General features: G+C 36.8%; 2 protein-coding genes across 4 annotated transcripts in view; both read left to right on the top strand.

Moving 5' to 3' along the window:
• LOC136857596 (tudor and KH domain-containing protein homolog) overlaps positions 1-11037 on the top strand; it is a 224287-nt gene extending 213250 nt beyond the window's left edge. For both annotated transcript variants that reach the window (XM_068225246.1, XM_068225247.1), the window contains 2 exons: positions 3375-3549; positions 5750-11037. In XM_068225246.1, the coding sequence (XP_068081347.1) occupies positions 3375-3549; positions 5750-6121 (547 nt within the window). In that variant the 3' untranslated portion in view covers positions 6122-11037. The remainder of the gene's footprint in view (positions 1-3374; positions 3550-5749) is intronic.
• A 13166-nt stretch (positions 11038-24203) lies between these two features.
• Positions 24204-25332, top strand: part of LOC136857595 (uncharacterized) — a 39512-nt gene continuing 38383 nt past the window's right edge. The window contains exon 1 of one of the 2 annotated variants that reach the window (XM_067136376.2): positions 24204-24341. The gene's annotated coding sequence lies outside the window, so the exon portion shown is untranslated. Of the gene's footprint in view, positions 24342-24666; positions 24732-25332 lie in introns of those variants that run through there. The other variant, XM_067136377.2, reaches the window with a different exon arrangement.

Below are 25332 nucleotides of genomic sequence, written 5' to 3'. Positions count from 1 at the left end.
TGACTGCAGCTTATGATACTGTGTGGAAACAAGGACTTATCAGCAAACAATTACGCGTTTTACCATGTAAGAAGATTGCACGACTTATTGATAGTATGCTCACCAGTGTTCCATGTAATACTGGGAAATGGCACTAGCAGTGAGAAAACTTTAAACAAGAGTCTTCCCCAAGGTTCTGTATTAGTTCCTCTGATTTTCAACTTGTACATAGCTGATATACCTGAAACTAGCTCTAGGAAATTCAGATATGCTGATGATTGGGCTCTGGCAGTACAAGATTAATTCATGAAAAATACTGAAGAAACACTGACAGCTGATCTTACCACCTTGGGACAGTACTTTCACAAATGGAGATTACAACCGAATGCAAATAAAAGTGAAACATTTTTCTCCTTAGCAACAAAATGGCCAATCATGAACTGAAGGTTCAGTTTGAGAACACTTGTCTTGCCCACAACAGATATCCACAATATCTAGGGATTACTCTTGACAGAACTCTGTCCTTCAAGAAACATCTTCAGAATACGGCTGCTAAGTTACGATCAAGGAACAACATCTTACAGAAGCTGTGTGGAACCACCTGGGGATCATTAGCATCTACCCTACAGTCTTCAGCTCTTGGTCTTGTGTACTCTGGTGCAGAATACTGCTCATCGATATGGCTGAACAGCAGTCACACCAAATTAATTGACACTCAGCTGAATCACACTATGCATAATATATCAGGGACAATTAGATCTACTCCCACTTTCTGGCTACCTGTTCTGTCCCATATTCCACCACCTCACCTCCGTCGGGAAAATGCTCTCCTATGAGATTATAAGAAAATAACTAACAACAGTCAGTTGCCAGTCCATGGTGACATGAATGATGCTCTTATTAACAGGCTAAAATCTGGACACACAGCTGTTAGAACAGCCAGAAACCTAGCAGATGCTAACTTTAATCTGCTTCGGGCCTGGAAGCAAGTATGGATATCCAGTGCTCCATCAGAATATCACAATCTACCATGGCCGAAAAACAAACCAGAGGGTTTTGATCTTCCATGAAAGACCTGGACAACCATCAACAGGATTAGCACTGGCCATGGCAGATGTGCCGACTCCCTCCATAAATGGGGAATACTTAATTCGGCGGCGTGCAGTTGTGGTGCTGTGAAGCAAACAGTTTGGCACATTGTGGAGCAGTGTCCTCTCACTGCCTACCAGGGTAACCCTAGAGACTTTTTTCTCCTCTCACCCTTGTGTGTTGACTATGTAAATAATTTGAACCTGTAAATACTTCAAACTGTAAATATTATGTATTACTACTGTATTTATATGTAATGTGATGTGTGAACTATATGCTAAATAAATAATAGGATGGTAATCTACTTCAAGTTTTATGTCGTATATTACAATTGTTTAACAGATATTTCACACACTGCAACCTACACAACAATATACTATAATATTACACAGGCTTAATTCACTTAAGTACACAGAACTAATAGCCATGATCATCTTAGTTCTGTTGTGAATAACAATTATTAAGCCCCTTCTAGCATGCAAGAGACAACTGTGAGTATTTTCTTACTCATACTCGCATAAGAGTTGTAGAAATCCACTCCTTTCTGTACTAGGAATAGCAGGAAAATGCTGATGCTGTGATCATAGTTACCATAAACCATTGTCAAGTATACAGAATGTGGACAATGAGCCTATTTTCATGCAGTCGAACCTCTCTTCTGCGGACACTGCTGGTTCCATGGACAAATGTCCATTACGAGTGGTGAGCGCTAAAACAAGGCTGTAAAAATTAAACAAAAAGAACATTCACCTTAAATATATGCATACATCTTTATCTTGATTATTCTAAATAGTTTCTAACTAAATATTTGCATGAAAGTTTTTAGAAGTGATTTTACAGCCTTTACAATCATTACAGCTTCGGTGTACAAATTTAGCACAGTTTTCTTTACTGTAATATTTTGAAAAAGAGGTTAACGACCCAGCGTGACACAAATTCTTACTTCAATTAACTTCAGTATTCAGGTTATTTGCGAGTTCTTATGCTTTTTCTTGTAACATTGACCCACTCATTCACAGTTTCTTTGCTCAAACAAATTTGAACTGCAATGTTCACTTCTGCAAAAACTTACTCCTATTTTCTTTTCATTCCTCGATTCCTATTTTCTTCCCACTCACTTAAAATGTCATTCTTATTCTTCACAGTTGTGTTGTCCAACAATTTAATTTTTCAGGGAGCTTTTCTCACTGAAAGTCTCACACTACATTTGTTCTTGTCTTGAGATCTAAACACGCTCGTCCTTAACTTGTGAAACTCTTACATCATGTTTACTGGGTGATTGACATGTTATGGAAACAGCCTCAACAATCAGCCCATGAAAGCCTCTTCCTTGTCAAGTTTAACTGAACTACCTGACCTTGACCTTATCAGTGACAATCTGAGTTATGAATAGAATGATGCAAGATATGCTGGAAAATCCCTTGGTAATTTGTGAGTAAGCAGTCACTGGTAGCATTCCAGGGCAACTAGAATTCTCAGAATGTACACTAATTAGAACACAAGGCAATCATAACTAAAGATTTGAAAAGAGCTCTGTACAGAAGAATTAACTTCACCGCTTCTTCAGCATTCCTATGTATGTTTCATCCCTCTTTTCCTTGGACTCAAAATAGTGCAAATATTCAAAAGGAATTTCTGTATGTCTGCAGAATGATATTAAGAGAAAGAATGGCATAGCCTTATGTAAAGAAAGTGTCCTGGAACTAGTAAAGTGTATGCTTAAGACAAGTGGATGAGACTAATGGCGATGTCTGTTGGCCGGAATTTGAGATGTCCGCTTAAATGAGGCTTATTTCCCACTAGTCTTATGTAAAATAAAATTGGTTCCGTGGAAAAATATCCGTATAGGGAGGTGTCTACACTGAATAACTGTGTCCATTAGGGCAGGTTTGACTGTATTACAGTTTGGTGTAGCTATTTGCGTGTTTTAAACATTGTTAGGATCAATAACAATTGTCTGTTAGAATAAAATAGTAATATTAGTAACAATTTTAAACACATTGTTAAAAGTTATGTAATGTTAATAAAACAGTAGCATCCAACAACCAATCCCTTGGTAGTTGATACATGTGATAAGTGAAAGTTCTATAGAAAAGAGCAAATATTTGGATGATAAAAAAATAAACATTTTCATTTACTTGTTTGTGTCTTTTCATTGTTAAAAAATATTTTTACTCCATAAATTTGTGATACTCCTGAACAGGGATGTACTGTATATTACAAAATCCACTTTGCATTACAGGTATTGATTTCTTGAAATATTAAGTGACTATTTCCTTTGTTAATGCGTAGTATTTCTTTTCCAGAGGTGGCAAATGGAGTGATGAAGCTATAGATTTATTCGAACAGTTGACTCACTGTGCTCAATGGGTTGTAGTTATGGCTCGAATTGATTCGTATAAAGAACGGGAACGAAATCATGGGAAGCGCGAAGGCAGCCCTGTTCCCTGTGTTGAACTGTATGATCCACAGCGTTCAAAGGTAAGTAATTTTTGTTTACCCCCCCACAATTCTGCATCCCTGAACTTAATTATCGGCGTGAGAGATATAAGAGGATATTATCACATAGAATAGGGGAGATTTGACCTTTATATTTTTTGTAGTGGTATAAGAAAAGTAGGAGCTGCCTGGCCGAGGCAGTAAAGGTGTGCTCAGTTCGGCTGGAAGGACGTGGGTTCGTATCCCCGCCAGGAAGTTGTAGAATTTAAGAAACGAGATTTCCACTTTTGGAGGTGCATATGGCCCTGAGGTTCACTCAGCCTACACCAAAAATGACTACCAGGTTAATTCCTGGGGGAAAAGGCGGCCAGGCGTAGAGCTAACCACTCTACCCTATCACGTGCCGAGGTTAACAATGGTGGAAACCTTCACCTTCCACTCCTCCAAGGCCCTTCATGGCCTGTAAGGAGGTGACTTTGCTTACCAGTCTAGAAAGCCAAGAATAACGGCTGAAAGGATTTGTCGTGCTGACCACACGACATCTCGTAATCTGCAGGCCTTCGGGCTGAGCAGCGGTCGCTTGGTAGGCCAAGGCCCTTCAAGAGCTGTAGTGTCGTTTGGTTTGGTTTTATAAGAAAGGCAATTATTAGCAAGTATCATTTTTACTCTAAGATATAAATTAGCCTATATTGGATGGTCGTATGCTGAGCTGAACCAAGCAACATTTAAAACCAATGGAGTTAATGACACCAGACAAAAGCTTAAAACATGTTCCACCGGGCGAGTTGGCCATGCGGTTAGGGGCGCGCGACTGTGAGCTTGCATCCGGGAGATAGTGGGTTCGAATCCCACTGTCGGCAGCCCTGAAGATGATTTTCCGTGGTTTCCCATTTTCACACCAGGCAAATGCTGGGGTTGTACCTTAATTAAGGCCATGGCCACATCCTTCCAACTCTTAGGCCTTTCCTATCCTATCGTCACCATAAGACCTATCTGTGTCGGTTCTACGTAAAGCCACTAGCAAAAAAAAAAAAAAAAAAAAATTGCACCTTCTTGTGCTAAAGAGAACCGTGTGGTATTTGCACCCTTAACTTTCAAAAGAGATGTTTTGTTGTGGCATAAGGATGGTAGTACCATGTTTCATATTCCAAAGTGACCTATCTACTGAAAGAAGTGTGTGTGTGTCTTTTTTTGTATTCCGTGGTGCATCATATCGATTCAGAAAAGCTGAAGGATCTCAGTAGTCTGCTAAAATTTGTCCCATCCCTTTTATAAGTGACAGGAAGCAGCATTAGAAGGAAGTGAATAACAGGCAGAGGATGTTGACTATGCTAATGCAGTGTAACCTGAGGTTAAGTTTGTAGTGACATTACAAAAGATAATTAAGTAGTGATATGTACTGTTTCATTGTTGTTTTGTTTGATCAGTAATCATTTGTATTATTCCTTGCATTAAAGAAATACAATATCAATATGTAACCTTTTACAATTAAGGTAAATATGGACATTTTAATGTGCATTACCATGTTAATGTCGCTTACTTCTCTTTAGTGTAAGACAATGAACTAGCTATAAGAAATAAGCCACTTAATTGCTGAAACTAGTCCCAAGACTGATGTAGTATTATTTACTTGATATTGCAGTTTGTGTTATTTAGCTGTCAACATGCACTCGGGAGATAGTGGGTTCAAACCCACTGTTGGCAGCCCTGAAGATGTGTTTCTGTGGTTTCCCATTTTCATACCGAACAAGTACGTGATGTACTTTAATTAAGGCCACAGTTGCTTCCTTCCCAGTCCTAGCCTTCTCCTATCCTTTTGTCACCATATGTACCATATGTGTTGGTGCGACAAAACATAATAGTAAAAAGAAAAAACAAAGAAGATGAAATAAAATAATTACAGTACTTTCTTGATTTCTGGACGTGTCTAGAATTACACCATTTGCACTACATTCTTTCTTAGATAAAATTAATATTACTAAAATAATTGATCTTTTTCAAGTTAATATTTCTGTTAATACTCCTCTTGCTGTTCTCTGTGATTTGTAAGAAGTATTTAAAGACTGCATAAGTAATACCCAAAATTAACAGTAGACTGCTTGGTAGTGTTAATTATTTACTAGTGGAATGAGAACATGCTGTTGAAGAAAATGTAATTACTATTGTTATCTAATTGTGTTATATTTCTTATTAACTTACTTAAAAGATGTATAAATTAAAAGTTCCTTCCTTTTATATTCAGGATATTTCCGTTGCTGAAGAATTAGTAAAGCAAGATTTTGCTGAATGGGAGAAGAGTGAAAATCCAGCTGTGCCCAATGGAGAGCCATCAGCAGCAAGCACCAGTAAGAGCGGTGATGGGTCAGTTCAGGGCCAGAGGCTGAGAAAATTGGATGGAGATAATGTTAAAGTAGAAGCAGAAAGTCCAAAAATCTTGAAATCGGAAAATATGAGTTTAAGTCTTGAAGCTGGAGGTGATATTGCAAATCACCAGGTCAGTGGACATTTACCAAAAGACGAATCTCCCACTGCTCAAGAAAAAGGGAGGAAAGTGCTAATCTTTGGTCCAGATGAAAGTGACGAAGAGAGCAGCGATGAGATGGAAATGTGTTGAATATAGTGTAAATATTATAGAGCCTGCTTTTAAATTAGGAACAAAATAGTACCTTAAGGCTACAAGACTGAACATAGAAATTTTCTTCATTAATTTAATAAGCACGGGCTATTATTGCTGTCACTTCACTGGTTCTTTGTGTAAAATATGAGAATGTTGTTCTTGTACTTCAAATTGTTTCATTAATCTGGAAAGAGTGAATAGTTTGTTGACCATGCCATGATTATTTCTCCAGTTCTTAATACTTCCACAGAAAACTAAGTATGTATATCCAGCTTTTCAATTAGTGTAAGTACAGTGTAATAGGAGACAAGTATTTATCACTTGGCTTGCAATTTTGTGTCAATCTCAAAATCAATGTTAAAATGTCATTCTTATTGTCCTCTTTTTCTTTCTTCTTCCCCTCTTTCCTATTTGCTTTAAGATTGAGTCTCTGACATTTACTGGATGTTTCTGTGGCTTTTTTTTTTATGAGCCTGATAGACCTATTAATTTATGTAACAGGTTCATGTTCAGTCTGAAATATCAGCCTTATATTTCTGAACTGTTTGATAAGTTTTTATATAACCAGTTTTTTGTTCAGTTTTGAAAGTGGCATATTTGATAATTTTTTGTGATTTTGAGTAAATCGTCTTCAAAATTAATAATATTAATTAATGTTAATTAGTAATTGTATATAATTTAATGTTTCACAGCCTGGAATACTAGATATTCCAGTTGGTTTGAAATACTTCATCGATACACAGTGAGATTTTTGTAGTTTAGAAGTATTTCACATGCCACAAATGAGTGGTTTAAGGGATATTACACAGACTGAGAATGATACAGGCATATTGTGGAAATGCATTATGCCCACAACTGTTCATTGAATTTGGAGTAAGGTGGTCTTTCATTTAGTTAGCATCTCTGCAATATAAGACCATTTTTGTCTTTCTTATAAGATATGAACTTGTCAGACCTATCAGTTTATACAGCCTGACATGTAGCATAATTTAGTCATAAAATTTCAATTGAAATTGATTTTTTAAATTTTTTTTTAAATTTTTAGAATTGTATTACGAACTTGACCAAGAATTTATTGATGCTTTTGTATAACATGAAAATATATTAGTTAATTCATTACATTTGTAAATGAAAAATCTCCCTTAATGAAAATGACTGGAATAATAATCATTAGTACCGGTAATGTAATTTATAGTAGTTCACTTCAACCACTCAGCACAGATAAGTGTATTTAAATTTATTTAAGAAGTCAGTTATATTGACAATAAAAATTCATAATTATTCATTGTTTTATGGAGGGTTGTTTTTTAATATCACATTCAGCAATATCTTACATGAGAGCCCCGTCAGAGTCACTTCATTTGTTAAGATAAAAGAACTGAGAATTGAGTGAAGGCCTATGAACACTGCAGCTCCCAGTGTTTCATGAGGTCAGCTGGTGATTATTATTCCTTTGATGAAAGTTTACTGGAATTATCTTCCACAATTTGTTTGGGAAAGAATAAGGCAATGTAGAACACTGTACTTCACATCTCATAGCTACTTTGCTTTTGGATTTGTCATTGTACGTACATCCTTCGATGAGAAATGAATAGTTTGTTAAAGTCAAAATTTTTCCATTGTGTGTGTGAAAGATGTGATATTATGGTAGATGTTGTGTATTTAGAAAAGTTTTAAAACATTGTTATTCCCATTGAAGTGAGATTTATTGAATCAGTTTTTACATGAAATTCTTATAAACACTGGATTTTTAACCATAATACTGACCAGGGGATATAATCTAGAACTCTTAGCTAGTAGCTTTACATTTGCACTGTATTCAAAAGATTGTACTGTATAGGACATCCTTGAAAAGCTTCTCATAGATGGCTAATTTAATTTCATACTTATTTCACTTACACCCTCCACGGATTAAGAGTACCCTTCTTGCAGCAAAGAAAGTGTTGAAGGTTTGACAGTGTAGTACAAAATTCTTCCAAGTTCAAGGTTTACAATTTTGGCACGTGAGACTTACAGAACTTGGTTGACACTTTTAGAGAGAGCAATATGGACTGCAGGTATTTTAGTGTCAGACAGGACTACTTCCTCATCTGTATTGCTTGGCTTTTTGATTAGGTCCATACCCTCTCCTATCAGACTGATCCTCAGTTGACCTCACCAGGTTGATTGAACTTCATTGTTGGATGAGCTAGAGGTTGAACCCAGGTCCTCTGGGTAAGAGAGACATGCTACACCTACACCACAAGGCTGACATCATAGAACCACCTCTTTGATGACTTGCCCTGTCCATATTTTATGCAAATTAATGAATTAATGATATCACATATTTTATTAAAATTATATGCAGATTGTATATACAACTACTGTAAGTGCAATGGGGATGAGTATATTAAAATTCAGTGATTAAAAATGAGATAATTCTCCTTATATTTGGAGGTAATTGGACTGCAGTTCAGTGCTTGGAAGAGCTATATCTAAATTTAGTGTGAACTTTTGTTAGAGTTTTGGCATTGAAAATGAATATGAAACTAGAAGAAATAGCCACCAATATTCTCAGGGACTCTCTCCAAATTGTCAATCACTATTTGTATAGTACACTAATAATTTAAATTCAAAATGTTATTTAGATATTGTTTGAAAAGACTAATTATGAAGCTTTATCTCAAGGTAACCCTTTTACAATGGCAGCTATTCTTTTTTGGATTTTCTCTCTCTTGCTGAAAATCAACTCTATTTTGTTAGCTTAAACAGTAATTGCTAGTTTGAATAAACCAATGATCTACTTCATTACTATTCTTTATCTAAATCATTTAGATTATATTCAGAATGTTATAAAATATTAAGAATAGTACTTGAAATTAAGCAAATTTTCTGCATAATCAGAATTCTCCCAACAGAAACTATTCAGAATGACTAATTTCAGAAAAAATTTTACTGTAAAACTTCTGAAGATTTCTTCAAGTTCCTCTTCTTATTTTGCCGAACTGAGTGGCTGAGACGGTTGAGACGCAGGCCTTCTGACCCCATCTTGGCAGGTTCAATCCTGGCTCAGTCAGGTGGTATTTGAAGGTGCCCATATACGTCAGCCTCGTATCGGTAGATGTACTGGCGTGTAAAAACTCCTGTGGGACTAAATTCTGGCACCTCGGTGTCTTCGAAAACTGTAAAAGTAGTTAGTGAGACCTAAAGCCAATAACATTATTATTGTAGTCTTTTTTTCACAAGAATTTATTCTATTTTAAGTTTCTCCAAGGCAATGTTAGTTGGAATAGCATTGACAATGATCAATTCCTAGCTTTCATACACTCATAAGTTTAATGTAGAAGGAAATGACATGGCAGTTTGATACTTAATGGAACTTCTTGGCTAATAATAAAATGTTTCAACAATATGAGCCAATTCAAGTTGAAGAATGCTAATTTTTATGTTCAAATACCATATTCCCAGGAAGTGTCACGTTTAGCTGTTTGTAGAAGGTGTTTACTTTGTGATGGTTTACAAACATGTTTTGGGAAAGGTCTTTTTATAAATTCATATTCAGTATGGATATTTTAAATAATGGCAAGCTCAGTTGAATTCTAACTGTCCTCTGCTTACTATTCATTGAAGCCATCTCTTTAAAGAGTATAAGCTACACCAATATATTCAACACAAGTCATACTGTATAGCATAAAATATGGCAAAATATGAAGTATTTCAACTTATAAGTTTACAAATGTACAGAACCCATCTGGTTCAACAGACAGGCAAGCTAATCATTGAGCTAGCAAAGCTAACATAAGACACATACCTGGAGAGTTAACTGTTAACTCGTGTAATCATCATCATAATCATCATCATCATAGTCTGGCTAAATGGGTAACATGCTGGCCTTTGGTCCAGGTGGTCCAAGGTTTGATTCCCAGCTGGGTCAGGGGATTGTAACCTTCATTGGGTAATTCCAATGGTTCAGGGACTGGGTGTGTGTGCTGTCTTCAGCCCTATCCTCACAGACACGCAGATCGCCTGTACAACAACAACTCGAAAGAACTGCACAACGTCTCTAAGAAGCCACACACTGTTATAATTTATTATTATCATCATAATCATCTCTAGTTGCCTAGGTGCAGCATACAAGTGCTCTATCCTTGTGTCTGTCTCAGCAGGATTCTTTCTGCTGGATCTCCTGCAACTTCAGGCCTTGTTCCTCCACACCTTGCTTGATCTGATCAAGCCACCTTTTCCTTGACCTACTCCTGGGTCTCTTGCCTTCAGCCACAGCTTCAGCCACTTTGTTGCAGTTCATATTCAAACTATCTGAAACATTTAATTGCCATGTGGTTAAACTTAGGTAATCCAGTACTAGCTTCTACTTGTTCCGTATTCTACTTACTGTTTTTTGTGGATAGATGGCAAGATAGTTCATTAAAAGTTTTATTTGAGTTTGTTGATCTCCTTGCATACTTTAATTCTAAAATGATACGTTTAAATATTATTCTTACTGATTCAAGATTCTCACCAGATTAATCACTTGGTATTACATTAAACCAGAATTCTTTTGAGTATCCTTTCTCCATTCAATAAACATTTTGTTTAGCAATTTAGACCGTAATATAGTGTAGGGAGATCATGGCATGGAGTTATGTTTTCAACAGGCAACACTTACATATTTTGAACATATTTGATTTATGGTTTGTGCTAATATATATTGTTTTGCTCTTTTACGTTCACAATTTCATCTTGTGTGATGTGCGGTGCTTACAGAATGATTGTAACATGAAAATATACTTGCAGTTCTTGTAAATATAGGCTAGTTTGAAGTGACCACTAATTCATATTACAGCCAAAGTGACGTTGGCCTTTATTGTGATAAAAATGCCTGTAAAGATACTTAAAACTATTTTTAATCAATAAATTTCTTTTAATTAAGATAGGATGACACCTTTTATTTGAACCTTTTTATGTCCCATGGGAATATTGTAGACCAGTATTTTATCACACAGAAGATGAAGGAAATTCTCATCCTTTGTTTCTCACATGGCCACATTTACTGTTTCCATCAAATCTCACTAAATTTATTTTCTTCCCTATCACTGTGAACCACAATTAGGGGTTGCGATTTTTCACAAATGCGATAAAGCACAAAATGCTTTTACTCTTGTGTTTCAATTTTTTCACTACCTATAAACTCCTGTTTAATGTGTTCTGGAAGAGCTATAAGATGCAAAATTGATTCAAAATGCCAAAATTATATTAAAATGCAATTTAAATGCAAAATCTGTTACTTTTTTTAAAATAAAATATTTTTCTTTTCTTCTGCAAACTCAAACTTCAACTAAGGAGTATGTACACCCTTGGAATGTTTATGATGGCTTGACCATTGTTCTGGAATGCAGAAAGTAATAATTCCTACAACTCGTTGCTCAACCGTTAATGCCATTTCCTTCACATAGGTCCAGTTAACAGGTGTTAAGATGTGAGATAGAAAATATTCATAAAACAGCAGGAAGAAAATTATAAACTGCATTTTTTTTTAAATATCAGTGATAGTGAAATTGTGTAATCAGTGCCTAGGATGGAAATAGGATGTTTTAGATAAGTACCTCAAAAGTCTGGGACATGTCGGTGCAAAAGAATGTTTTAACAATAAGCCACCATCCAAATGATGCAAGATAAAGTGAAAAGTGCAAAATCTGAAAAAATTGCTTTTGTTGAAGACACAATGAATAGACTTTTGGAAACGGCCATCCCTCTTCACGAAGTGGACCATCCAGTTTTTTGGGAGCACTTGTCAAAGTAAGTACCTTGTTTTAAGGTTGTATACCGCACATTTCATTTTGTCCATTTCTCAAAAACTAACAGAGAGCCATGAATTTAATAAGGGCATTTCTGCATTTACACTTTACTTTAAAAATTAACATCAAAATAAAATTTCTTCAACTAGAAAATTAAATTAAGGGGTGTAAAATAACACAAAACCATATTAAGTGTCCAGTATTAATTATTGTAGCATGGTAGAGATCTTCTTTTTAAGTAGTTTTAGCTCATTTATTTTGTTTCTGCATTCGGGTACGTGCCAGGATACGGAGATCTGGCTAAGGCAACTACATAGCTACGTGAATATGTACCTCGCTGTGGAGAAGCAATGAAAGCTGAGATTAAGGTGTGCTTACAAGGAAAGCCAGTTGTTATAGTTGCAGACGAGACTTCACACAAGCAGGGAAGATGTATTTTCATGGTTTTATTCTGAACAGTGTTTGATAAAGCAAACCTGGACATATTTCTGTATGGTTGTAGCTTTCTTTACAAAGCAAATGATACTACTTGTAGCAGGGCAGGCATTAACACTTTGGAAGAATGTGATATATCATATGGAAATGTACTTGGTTTGGTATCAGGCGCTCGATACATGGAGGACATGCTTTAACCCATATATGCCCACAGGGTCGAAAACGACCCACAATAGTCATTTGCCATCATTTATCCCCATGCATTCGTTTTCGACTTAAAATCATGATTATGTATTTGTCAGCATGTTGGCTATTATTGTGAATGTGTGATTGTTGATTTGAAGCTGTATTGTTTGCCTTGTAACTGCAAACAGATTGCTGTGTTACATCCTTCAGCATAGTATTGATGCAGTGTGGCAGAAAATGTAAGTTGACAATTTTGCTGTTTATTATTTTAGCTTGGTTCTTGTGCTGTTACTTAGAGTAAAGAATATAGTTTACAACTACATGTCACAAGTTTTTTAATTTTTCTGTATGGTCATGTTATAAAACGAGATATTTGATATAGGTCGTTTTCGACCCTGTGGGCATATAAGGAACCTTTCATGCATTTCATCAAATATGATCATAATTGCACTATTGCTCAATGATAAGATATAGCTTAGATTCTTTCCGTTATTATTGCAACGTTTTTATATTTGGGGAGAGGGAATTATCACGAGAATCTATTACCGACTCGGTACTAAAACTTAAGAGTTCTTCTTCTCATGTATCCGAGTTTCCCAAACAGTCTTATAACTTTTGAGATTTTAGAAGAGCTTGAAAGGTTATCTTCCAAACAAGAGGTTTCAACTATTGATGTGGCTATACAACCTCCCGCTGAAGAAGGTCATTGCTTCAGACAAAAGGTGTAAAGGCAACAGGAACTGTTAGAAAGGACCGTACAGGACACTGTCCACTAAAGGGAATTGATGTTATGGGCAAGGAGCCTAGAGGAGTATTTGACACCATGATAAACAAGAAACACGGTATCAATGCAATTAGGTGGCATGATAACAACGTTGTTACGCTCCTGTCAAGTGAGTACGGAGTTCATCCTATTCGACCCACCCAAAGGTACTCTTCAGCACAGAAGAAAGGAATTGCCATTCCTCAGACATTCGGTTTTCATCAGTACAATGGTTATATGCGCGGGGTGGATCAAATGGATAGCAATGTTGTTGTGTACCGGGTTGGAATTAGGGGAAAGAAATGGTACACACCGATTGTATTTTGGCTGCTAGATGTTTCTGTGAACAATGCCTACCTTCTAGCTCGTTCCCTTGGAAGAACCAATGATCTTCTATCATTTCGTAGGGAACTAGCTAAAACGCTTCTTCTGAAATATGGAGTTGTGCGAACACAACCCGGCCCATCTACCCAATCAAGGAATGTCATAAAGAATGTCCCAGAAATTTCACGCAAAAGTGATGGTCATATGATTACTGTGGGTCAGAAACGTAAAAGATGTGTTTCGTGCAAAAGTAAAACCACGAAAGCATGCAAGAGATGCAATGTCGCGTTGCATGATAAATGTTTCTTAAAGTTTCATGCATAGCTTTTCATGAAGACTGAGACTTCAGTGTAAGATGCGCACAGTGCTTGTAACTTTCTAGTGATGCAATATTTTTGTGAATGTGTTGTAATTCACCATTGTACTTGAACTCATAATTATCTGTGTACTAATATGTGTGTATAATTGTAATAAATAAAACAATAACATTTCACACAATAATGGTTGTCTGTATTAGTAAATAACTGTAAGATATGTTATGACAACAATTTAGGAAAAGGTAGTTTATATGCCCACAGGGTCGTTTTCGACCCATGGCCAATCAGACAGTAACGCTAATAGAAACAAAAAATCAGTGTTGCCATTAACCTAATATCACTAAAAGAAACAACAAATGTGAAAATGAGCACTTCATTCAAAAACAAAAGTTGCGGGCATATATGGGTTAAAGCATTGGAGACTATAATAATTGGTGACCATCTTACGCACTTTCAATGTTTTGCGCACACAGTAAACTTAATTTGAGATGTCACAACTAAACCATTTTATATCTAAATTGAAAATGGCTTTCTTACATCCAAGAAGTATGAAAAGTGCTCATATGAATTTTCTCAAGGAAAGTTAATCCAAATCTTCCAGCAGTAGTTTTCCTTTCCCATGCTCACAGGCTGGAATGTATGGTTTCAGTCTGTGGAATATGTTAACATGTATGTAGATGCTTTAAAGTACTTTCTTCAGTCTTTGGATGAAAATTTGTTAAACAGTAGTTAATCATCCCTCATAAATATTTTTAATCTTGAATGTCATTATTTTGAAGTACAGTGTCCAAGTTAAATTTGTAACTCACATCTCAATCACAATGAGTAAATTGATTACCCAGATGCAGGTCTCTCCCTACCCTTTTACACATGTTATGGGATAAGTTGTTAACTTTATGCACTATGCTGGAGGATGGTTACCCATATATATGTTGCTGTTGATGGACTCTGTTAATAGAAATGTAAAAAGCAAAATGAAAAACATGCGCATTTCTGAAAATATGTCAAGGTATGTCTGTGATTTCATTCAAGTGTTACTGATTCATGAACTTTTACACATAAGTGCAACGAAAAGTTGAGAAGTCACATGGCAGAAAATGCAACAAATGTTTTTTACAAGAGGTTGGCAAGCTTTTTAATCCTCTCACTGCTGGCCGAGTATTGTCAATAGATTTGAAAGATTTACGTGAAAGTAAACAAAAAGATCAAATTTTTTCAAGATATTAATATGGAGAGTTTTGTTGAGAGATATGAATATCTTCATTCTCAACTGGTACAAATTATACAGAAAAATAAAGATGTAGACTGCCTACAAATGCTGTTTGCAATTGAGCTCAAATATCCAGAGTTTGCCCAAGCAACTCTGCAATGTCAGTATAGATGCTGAATGATATTTCAGCAAGTACAGTTCAATAGTAATTGACTGAAGAACACGAATAACAACAAATTGTTGAAGTATGTTCTAGGATTTCATTCAGCAGTATATCTGATTCATGAAATTGCATGACAAATTGTTTTTATTTTCTCTTTATTATTCTGGTTTTGCATCAGTATCGTTCTTTTTCTTTCTTTGTTCTGTTTTACTCTGTGTTACTTTAACCTTTATTAATTTTAAAATACATGCATTTAAATTTCACTATTAACCTTTTACAAATGTGATTTTAATTTCTCATTAATGTAATTTCAAAAGGCATTACTCATTTATCAGAATTAACCCAAACTATATGTTTTGCTCCTAACTGCTAATTTTCTGATTTCAAAATGCTAAAAATCACCACCTCTAACTATAATGCTCATGGTGTATAATGGAAGTTACCATGAGTAACCGTGAATAGTTGCACATGAAATATTCATAATGCAAGATGTCTATTTGAATAAGGTTCTCAAAATTTATTAGAATTATAATGTTGCTTTATAATATGAACCCCACTGTTGGCAGCCCTCAAGATGGTTTTCTGTGGTTTCCCATTTACACACCAGCAAATGCTGGGGCTGTACCTTAATCAAGGCCACAGTCAACTCCTTTCCATGCCTAGCCCTTTCCTGTCCCATCGTCACCATAAGACCTATTTCTGTTGGTGTGACATAGTAAAGCAAATTGTATAATTTTGAAGAAAATGCAATAAATGTCTAGGGAGTTAAAAGCCATGCTCTTTGATGATGAAATTAATTTCCAACGTTAAAAGAGAGCAAGTGTGACATTTACTAAGGTACCTGGAAAGTGTTTTTAAATAACAAATATGTAATTTGTAACAATGAAAACCTAAACAGAAAATAACTTTTAATCAAAATGAAGACCATTATGTTTTATGCCTTTCACCTATCTCTCTGCCAGCATCAGAATTTGTTAACAATACCAATCTGTGGACTTGGAGGCAAAAATCTTTGTATAGACATTTCAGACATCTTCAAGATTATCAACCATCTTCCTCAAAGAAATTATGTCGTGGTCTATAACATATCATTGTCATAAGATTCATCTTCCGTATTGTATATTGGATAAGGTAACAATTCTATTTTATGTAGTTACTGGAATTCCTTTCGGGTTAATCTTTCTGATGTGCTTGAGCATTGTTGTGCTGCAATATGGTGCACTTTCCTTTAATTAGAGCTGGACAGTGTTGTTGTTCTTGTTGTTATCTTTAAAATCCTTAAACCCAATCCAATTGTTGCAAGCCTGTTTGGGACCCATTTGATATGAATAATTATTATGAAACTTCACTAAACATGATCGCACTTTGAGAGGCAGCACTAGTGTTTATCTCGGTGGCTAGAGGAGGGAGAACAGCAAGGCAAACAATAGGTACGTTAGAAGACCCGAGTACATTAATCACGTGAATGTTGCATTACCAACAGGATAAGATGTATTTTAGAAAAGAATTTATGAGTGCTACAAACGAAACACAACAGGGCAAATTGAGAATGGAATGCATGTTGATTAATCAGGGGCTAGCAACATAAGAGCAAAAGGAGGCTAACTGAGCAGTTGTAGATTTAGTGCACTTTTTACCTGGTGACAGAGCACCAGACGTAAACAAGTAGTTCCTAGCATGGCCTAGTGCAATCATATTTTAAACATGTAATACCCACCGATTTCTCTTCTCTTGATTACACAGAAAGAACCATTTTTTATTGCATGTCTCAATATGTTTTCTGAGAAGTTGTGTTATTTGCAGTTATCAAGTCATGACTGGGCCTGAGCTGGACTTGGTTTATGTGGTTCTATTTACTGACATTTTTGGTAGTGGCTTTACATCGCACCGTCACAGACAGGTCTTATGGTGACGATGGGATAGGAAAGGCCTAGGAGTTGGAAGGAAGCGGCCGTGGCCTTAATTAAGGTACAGCCCCAGCATTTGCCTGGTGTGAAAATGGGAAACCACAGAAAATCATCTTCAGGGCTGCCGACAGTGGGATTCGAACCCACTATCTCCCGGATGCAAGCTCACAGCAGCTCGCCCCTAACCACACGGCCAGCTCGCCCGGTTTTACTGACTTTAGTATGCTGAGTTGGTGGAGATTCATTGCAACTGAAGCTTAGGAAACACCAAGGCTTATTAACAATTCTAGGGTACAAATGCTCTTTTTGGAGCATAGTGTGCAGAACCTTATTTTCTATAACTGTTCATAGTCCTGAGCAAGGTTTGTCTTCAAGACTGCCATATTATCTCCATCACTGAATCACTGGAAAAAGAATTTCGTACTGTTCTGATATTAATCACTCATTACGTTTTACCTCACATTTCGGCAGCTGCTGACATGCAAACCTTTTCTCCAAAAACCGGGCGAGTTGGCCTTGCAGATAGGGGTGCGCAGCTGTAAAATTGCATTCAGGAGATAGTGGGTTTGAACCCCACTGTTGGCAGTGCTGAAGATGGTTTTCCGTGGTTTCCCATTTTTACACCAGGCAAATGTACCTTAATTAAGTCCACATCTGCTTCCTTCCCACTCCTAGTTCTTTCCTGCCCTGTCGTCGCCATAAGACCTATCTATATCGGTGCAACATAAAGCAAAATTAAGCCATTAATAACTATGTCTTTAATCCACCTTGTCAATACACTTTAATAATTGAAAATTATTTATTCATAGGCCTACATGTTTCACTTTGAGTCAAGTTTTAAGGAAAGAAGTACAGATGAGAACCCATTGCATAAACTAGCATTTAATGATTTAAGGAAGAAAAGAAGAAAAAGGTAAAATGAAGATCTTAAATTTATTTAGGTATTCTCATTTAACATTATCTACTTATTAAAATTTTATGTAATGGTAATTTTCATAATATATCACTAATGTTTGTTTAGTAATTGATATGGGCTAAACAAAAGAAAGTGTTATATTGTTTTTATTCTTTGATTGGACTTTCCTAATGAAGGGAAATGTATTATGTTCCTGAAATATGTATGAACAAATAATTTCCAGTTATAAAAGTGTATTAACAAGGTGGACCAAACCCATACTATTTTAAATAGCTTTAGACAAGTCAGTACAGGAACAGATACCTATACATATTATGGTTGAGTTTATTAACAGTAAAGCAAAATCATAAAAATTAAAATAAAATTTTTAAAAATCCAAAAGATTCTTGAGAGGAACGAACCTAAATTGCGATTTTGTCGTTGCACATTTCTGATGATGTTTTGGAAAATTTTTACTGAATATATGGTATCTTTCTTTATCGTGGCCTTACCCCAATCACTTCGAGTCGACATTTTATCGCTAAGTTTTACAGCCAGATGCCTTTCCTGACGCCAGCCTATGTGGAGGGATGTATTTGCTATTGCATTTTTCTGTGGTTCTTTATAGTGTTTGAAGTGTTATGCATAACTGAATATGTATATTAAGACAAACATAAATACCCAGTCCCTGAGCTAGAGGAATTAACATACATGGTTAAAATCTGTGGCATAGCTGGGAATTGAACCCAGGGCCCTTTGAACTGAATGCCACTATGCTGACCACAGCCAAGGAGCCAGACACTGAATATAAATATATTTTTATTTTCCTTGAAGTATTCTTCAAAACTGCTTAAACAACAAAAGCAAAGAAATGGTTTTTTGGCTAGGAGTTGTATTGAAATTAATAAGCAGTATATTTTGAAAAGAATCAATATTATTCAGTACAGTGCACCATCGCAATCTACAGACTATACAAAATGCATTGACGGTGCAGGTCTTTGGAGTTGACACCATATAGGTGACCTGTACATCTGAGGATGGGGTCATACCGGAAATTAATTCTAATGCTCAAGACAACACAAGTACCCAGCACCCAAGCTGGAGGAATTAACTAATGAAAGTTAAAATTCCTGACCTGGCCGGAAGTCGAACCCAGGATCCCTTGGATCAAAGGCCAACATGCTGACTATTTAGGCATGAAGTCTGACTCCATATTCATTGCAGTCCCTTTATTGCTGCATCAGATTTCATGTAATTGTACAGTATGGGCAAAATGTCCCACTACACCTACAATACACGTTATTATGCTATATTTGTGACTATAATTATGAAATACTATCTAAAGTACGCATTATTTATTCTGATTTATGAGCAAGGATGAAAGTGGTTAAATTAAGGAGGCCTGCAAGTATCTTACAACATGCTCTCGTGTACACTATTTATGACCTTCTCAACAGATATCTGCAGATATACAGTATGTAGGTTATGTCCGCTCAACACTCGAGACAATGTTAATAGTCCACCTTGGTCAATATATTAAATGTGTGTTTTTGGTTAAAATTGAATGTATTGACCAAGGTGGGCTAATTACATTATGTTTTTTTACTTGAGAGCACATCACATGAAACTGGTTGTGATTGAAATACCGTCAGGGTGAGTAAAGAACAAGAGTTGGCAAAGGGAGGGAGGTCACACAGGAAGGATTAGAAGAGCAACCTGGCAGAAGTAATTGGCAACAATGACAGACTCAGCTCGGGGCCCATGGTCATCACACCACGTCTCATAATAAGATATTAGAAAAGATTTGAGTACAAAATAAAAATAACTGAAGAGAGATGTTTCTAAGACTATTGAAAATGAAATGTGAAGTCTATACCTACTATAATTTTGCAGTTTTCAAATATGGGAAAGCATGCTTAGTACTCTCAACAATACTACTGTAGCAGTAGCCTGCTGTTAGTGGAGGCGACCTCAGCCAAAAACACAAGAACGTTTCATTTTCTCAAAAACCGTTAAATTACGAAGAAAATAGATATGACATTTCTCACAGACAATTTAATTTCAAGGCCACGTGGTGCACTTTAATTTTTAGTAGGGCCGACCATTTATATAGTTGATTTACGGCAAAAGTTGCCCAAATTTGGGATATTTACCCCTCCCCCATAAAATCCTCCACAAGTTCAAAATGGTGAAATATATCAAAATCAAAAGTATCCCTGTATGACTCAGGATTACCAAATTTCAACTCAGTCAGGCCAGTAGTTTTCGAGCCTATCCATAACTAACAAACAAACAAACCTCATTTTTATTGATAGTATCAACGAATTTGAATATGAATACATTTAGACCATCAATGCAAATACTGGATCACCATAATCTCTGCATAGACTAATGTTCTCTTATTCATTTTAATGAGCATTTGCACTGTCACAGTTTCTCCATAACAAAACATCTCAATGCATTATTTGCCATGGTGAGGTTGGGGCTGCATGCTGGGCAAGGCAATTATGCAAGTGCCTATTCAGTTCCTTGTCCTATCTAACAATTCGCAAACATGTTGTTGAGCCAGTCCACACCTCTACGTAGCCTACAGTTTCTGGTACTGCATTTGACTGATCACGGAGAAGCTGTTAAGGAGACACTTCCTGCAAGGATATATAAGTTGCAGAGATGACGCAGACTTGGGATAAAGCCATCATGCAGACGTTCGAGACAATGATCAGAATTAAAGATAATGATTTTGGTGTGAGAAATGCCAGCTTAAGATTTTGAAGGCCTGGAAACCTTTCTAACCAATTACTACTCACTGGACTGAATCACACATGAAAATGTTGAACCATGTATCTAATTATTAAGATCGATGATGCTGTTTATGGTCTTATTTAAAGCAAATCTCACTAAAATTATGCAATTTTCTTTTTTTAACTAAAATTCAAATCGTAATACCCTAATATACAATGGCCAGCAGAAAATCAAACCTTCTGAAAATGTTAATTTAAAGTTGAAATGAAAACCTATCATCACAGTTATTGTTAAATTTGGTGTAAAATCTGTTCTGTGATTACAACAGCAAATTCAACTGGAAATTAAATTAATAAAGACTTCAGTCTCCCCGTAAAGCATTGACTGCAACATGTTAATACAGTAACTGTATGAGAAGCGATAAACAGAGTAACCCACAAATTCTTGTTGAAATGAAAACCTACCACCTGTTTTCCAGTCATTGACCAGGTCAGGGATGGGTGGAATGAATGAAGCCCCCATCTTGCGGCGAGGATAGGAATTATGCTGGCTGTCGAAGCCTGACGCACTCCTCTGGGGCAATGATTAATGACTGATAGATGAAATGAAATTATACTGGAGAGTGTTGCTGGAATGTAAGATGACAGGGAAAACCAGAGACCCGGAGAAAAACTTGTCCCGCCTGTGCTTTGTCCAGCACAAATCTCACGTGGAGTGACCGGGATTTGAACCACGGAACCCAGCGGTGAGAGGCCTACGCACTGCCGCCTGAGCCCCGGAGGCTTCTACAAATGCTCGTTATTGTCTCAAATTATATTCTTCATCTTTGTCTGTGGAATTAACTATGACAAATTCTATTACTGAGTTCTGAAGACAGATGAGAAGTAGCCTCACACATGACTAAACATCCTGAGATCTCCAACATTCCCAAATGGTAAACCTCTACTACGGTCAGGGAATACCATTGATGTATTCTGTCACAGTGGATAATTTCAACCCACTAACCCTATCAAAGTCTCAGAACAGTTACCTATTATGTGAAGATTCCCTTCTGAGATAGAACATTTTCATCATCTTGCAACTTTGTGGTTATTGAAAGGAAAGTGAACATATTACATAAATAATCTCCTTGGAGATGTAAGAGGAGAGCTAAGATACCTTTTCTAAATTATACCACTGTCTACCAATATCTGAATCATTTGGATTTAAATTTTTAATTTACTTCTTTTGATGTGATAAACAACTTCTGACCTTTGGAAAGAGCAGACACTTTTGAGAATGCTAGGCACAGTCTCCTGTGAAGTGTTGATAGCTACTAGCCCCGTTTGACCACAGTCTGGAAGTGGAGAAGATAATTTATTTATACTGCAGTATTTGTTTCATTACTATTAATATATTACGATCACTTCAGAGGTTATGTTTGAAATAGTTTTACCAGTCACTGGGATCAAGTTCAGAGTACTTTTTTTTTTCTGTGCAATTACAGTAACTTCCCACAGCGTATCCCAATATTTTGGGTTTTGGCCAAGGGTTTGGTGCTGGATGTCATTCCTGATACCACATGATTTTTCAGGTGAGTGCAATCCCCCAGCATTTGAATATAGATTATCAGGGCAGAGCTAGCAGCTACGCACTGCTCTAACAATGTAATGCAATTTCGGTATTATCTGGAAATCAGATATGGCTGAAACGTCATATGACTTGCTCATTGTAACCAAATGGGTAAACAGGGTAGCTGGGTTTGAGGTGGTGGGGAGATTCATCTATATGGGATCTGTAGTCTCGAACAACGGTGACTGCTGGGATGAGATAAGAAGACACCTTGCCCTGGCCCACATGGCGACTGCCAAACTCTGCAAGATATGGAGGGACTGGATCATCACCAAGAATATGAAACTGAAGCTGGTAAATGTGCTGATATTTCAGATTACCACATACGCCACTGAGGCAAAACCAGTTAAAACAGCTGAGAGGAAGTAAGATAGACATGCTAGAAATGTGGGGCTATCGCCAAGTCGTACGCATATCATGGATGTAACACCGAGCCAATACTTCAGTTCTTGAGGAGATCGGAGTCAAGGAGAGGAGAAAATCACATAGCATTTTTGAGATACTTAAGCCGTATTTCAAAGAGGAAGGAAGCCATGGAGAAGATGATGGTAGAAGGGAAGATACCAGGAGGGAGACCTCAGGGGCGGGTACCTGTGAGATGAGTCGATTGGATAAGGACGCTTGTTGGAAAATATTTATTCGGGATTTTTTTTTTTTTTTGCGTTGCACTGACACAGATAGGTCTTTTGGCGACGATGGGAGAGGAATGGGAAGGAAGCAGCTGTGGCCTTAATTAAGGTACAGCTCCAGCATTTGCCTGGTGTGAAAATGGAAAACCATCTTCAGGGCTGTCGACAGTGGGGTTCTAACCCACTATCTTCCAGTTGAAAGTTCATAGCTGCGTGCCCCTAACCGCACGGCCAACTTGCCCGGTGAAAACGCATTCAAGAGGATAGAGCAGCTTGTAAGAATTCCAAAAAGTCCAAAATAATCAATGCTGAATGGCATTAGACTTATCGGGAGCATCTCGAAAATTAAGGAAACCGAGCGTCATGAGGTAGGTTTCAGCGCTACTGAGTCCCAGTCGAGCATATCTACTGCCCTACATATGTACCTCTATTATTTCTCATATCACAGAGCTGGGCTGAGAGGCTCGGACAGTTGAGACAGTGGCCTTCAGACCCCAGCTTGGTAGGTTCGATCCTGGCTCAGTCCGGTGGTATTTGAAGGTGCTCAAATACGTTAGCCTCCCATCGGTAGATGTACTGGCACGTAAAATAACTCCTGTGGGACTAAATTCTGGGACCTCGGCGTCTCCGAAAACCTTAACGAAGTAGTTAGTGGGACGTAAAGTCAATAACATTATTATTATTATTATTATTATTATTATTATCATCATCATCATAGCACAGGTCCATTATACATCAAAATTGTCACGAGGATGCGTAAATTTGTTTAGAATTAATAAGTAAAATACCGTACCGTATCTAGGCTACATACTACCGGTACGTATTTATCGACAGTGTTCCTATCGCGGGACGTATTCTACGTCTGAACTTGCAGCATGCCCTGACACAAATCAGTTCGGATTTTTTTTTTTTTTTTTTTTATAGTGTGTTGGAAATGATACTGTAATAGCATTTGGATTACCACATATCTGTGGACGCGACGTTCCTCATGTGTATTTGTGTGTATCTTCTATGGCCACCGTCGTCGTCGATCTATCGTCAGCAACGAGCCAGATCGCCAGCTTTTACACCAAAGAGGATATATTTACACACTGATACATCGTTTTACAATGCTCCTTGACTCGGGAGCTTACAGCTCATGATGTGTTGTGAAAGAAGCTGTCATTTTTTGTTACATGTTGACAGTTTTACACATCTACAATGAATTGAAGAAAGAATCTTGTTAAGAAATTAATTTAATATGAACTCTTGTTCTATTCAGGTAAGCTGAGATGCTTTAAGTTCGTATTGATGTGCTTGATTATGCAGTACACGTATACGTAGTGGTGCTGCTTGGTTATATTGATACCGTATCTGTCAGACTTCCCAGGTGTTGGCGAAATGTCAAAGCTGGATTCGAACTTAAGCGATTGTAATTTTTCGCCTTATTTATCGTTGATTTAATGGATTGTTAGTATTGGAGGTAGATTGCTGAGTGTCTTGGGAATTTAGTGGCAGATCTGGTGTTTATTATTGTAATATTTTTCTGCTGATGAGTTGTCTATTCATCACACAAGTTGTTTATCTTTTTTCATATAGGTTGTCACACGAAATTCAGTAAATAATGGAGACTATTTGCCAGTATAAGTTACTTCATTATTAAACTTGACAGGTTAATATCTTCATTGGGATACATCTTACATATTTATTCCGAATAGAGATGCAAGAGTCTCGATTAATTAATGTACGGTTGTAATCTGAGGTATATGATGAATTGGGGTGCGTTGTGTTACTAAATGGTTCGTAAAAACATGCATATTACATATACCGTATAGCGGTATAACCCTCAAAGATCGGGGACCTGTTCGGAGTAGGTTTAATGAATTCCAGAATTATGTAGGAATCGAGTCCTATTATAATTAGGAGAGGCATTGCGTTGTTTGAATTATGCGACAACTGCCGTATAATTTTGAATGTCTTGTCAAGTATATCTGCATCGGATTTAGATCCTTTGTAATAACTGTTGAGTTCTTTAATTCCATTTTCACTTCTGATGGGAGGTATTGATGAGATGAAGATAACAGCTAGATTCTTTTTTAGGGATGAGACGTTAGTGTTCAGTCATCGGTAAATCCATACATGGCAGAAGACAGCCTCTCTTGGAATTCCTCAGATGCTCCTTCTCCTCTGCTTCCCCACCTCCTCTCCTTCCCCTGCGATCAGAGTTCCTACATGTTTTATCACAACGTTCCAAATAATTTATCAGCTCTGCC

This window comes from Anabrus simplex, chromosome 1 (genome assembly GCF_040414725.1).
Source record: "Anabrus simplex isolate iqAnaSimp1 chromosome 1, ASM4041472v1, whole genome shotgun sequence".
NCBI lineage: Eukaryota > Metazoa > Arthropoda > Insecta > Orthoptera > Tettigoniidae > Anabrus > Anabrus simplex.
The sequence above is the reverse complement of the archived record's forward strand: the minus strand, read 5'-3'. Positions and strand labels throughout refer to the sequence as shown.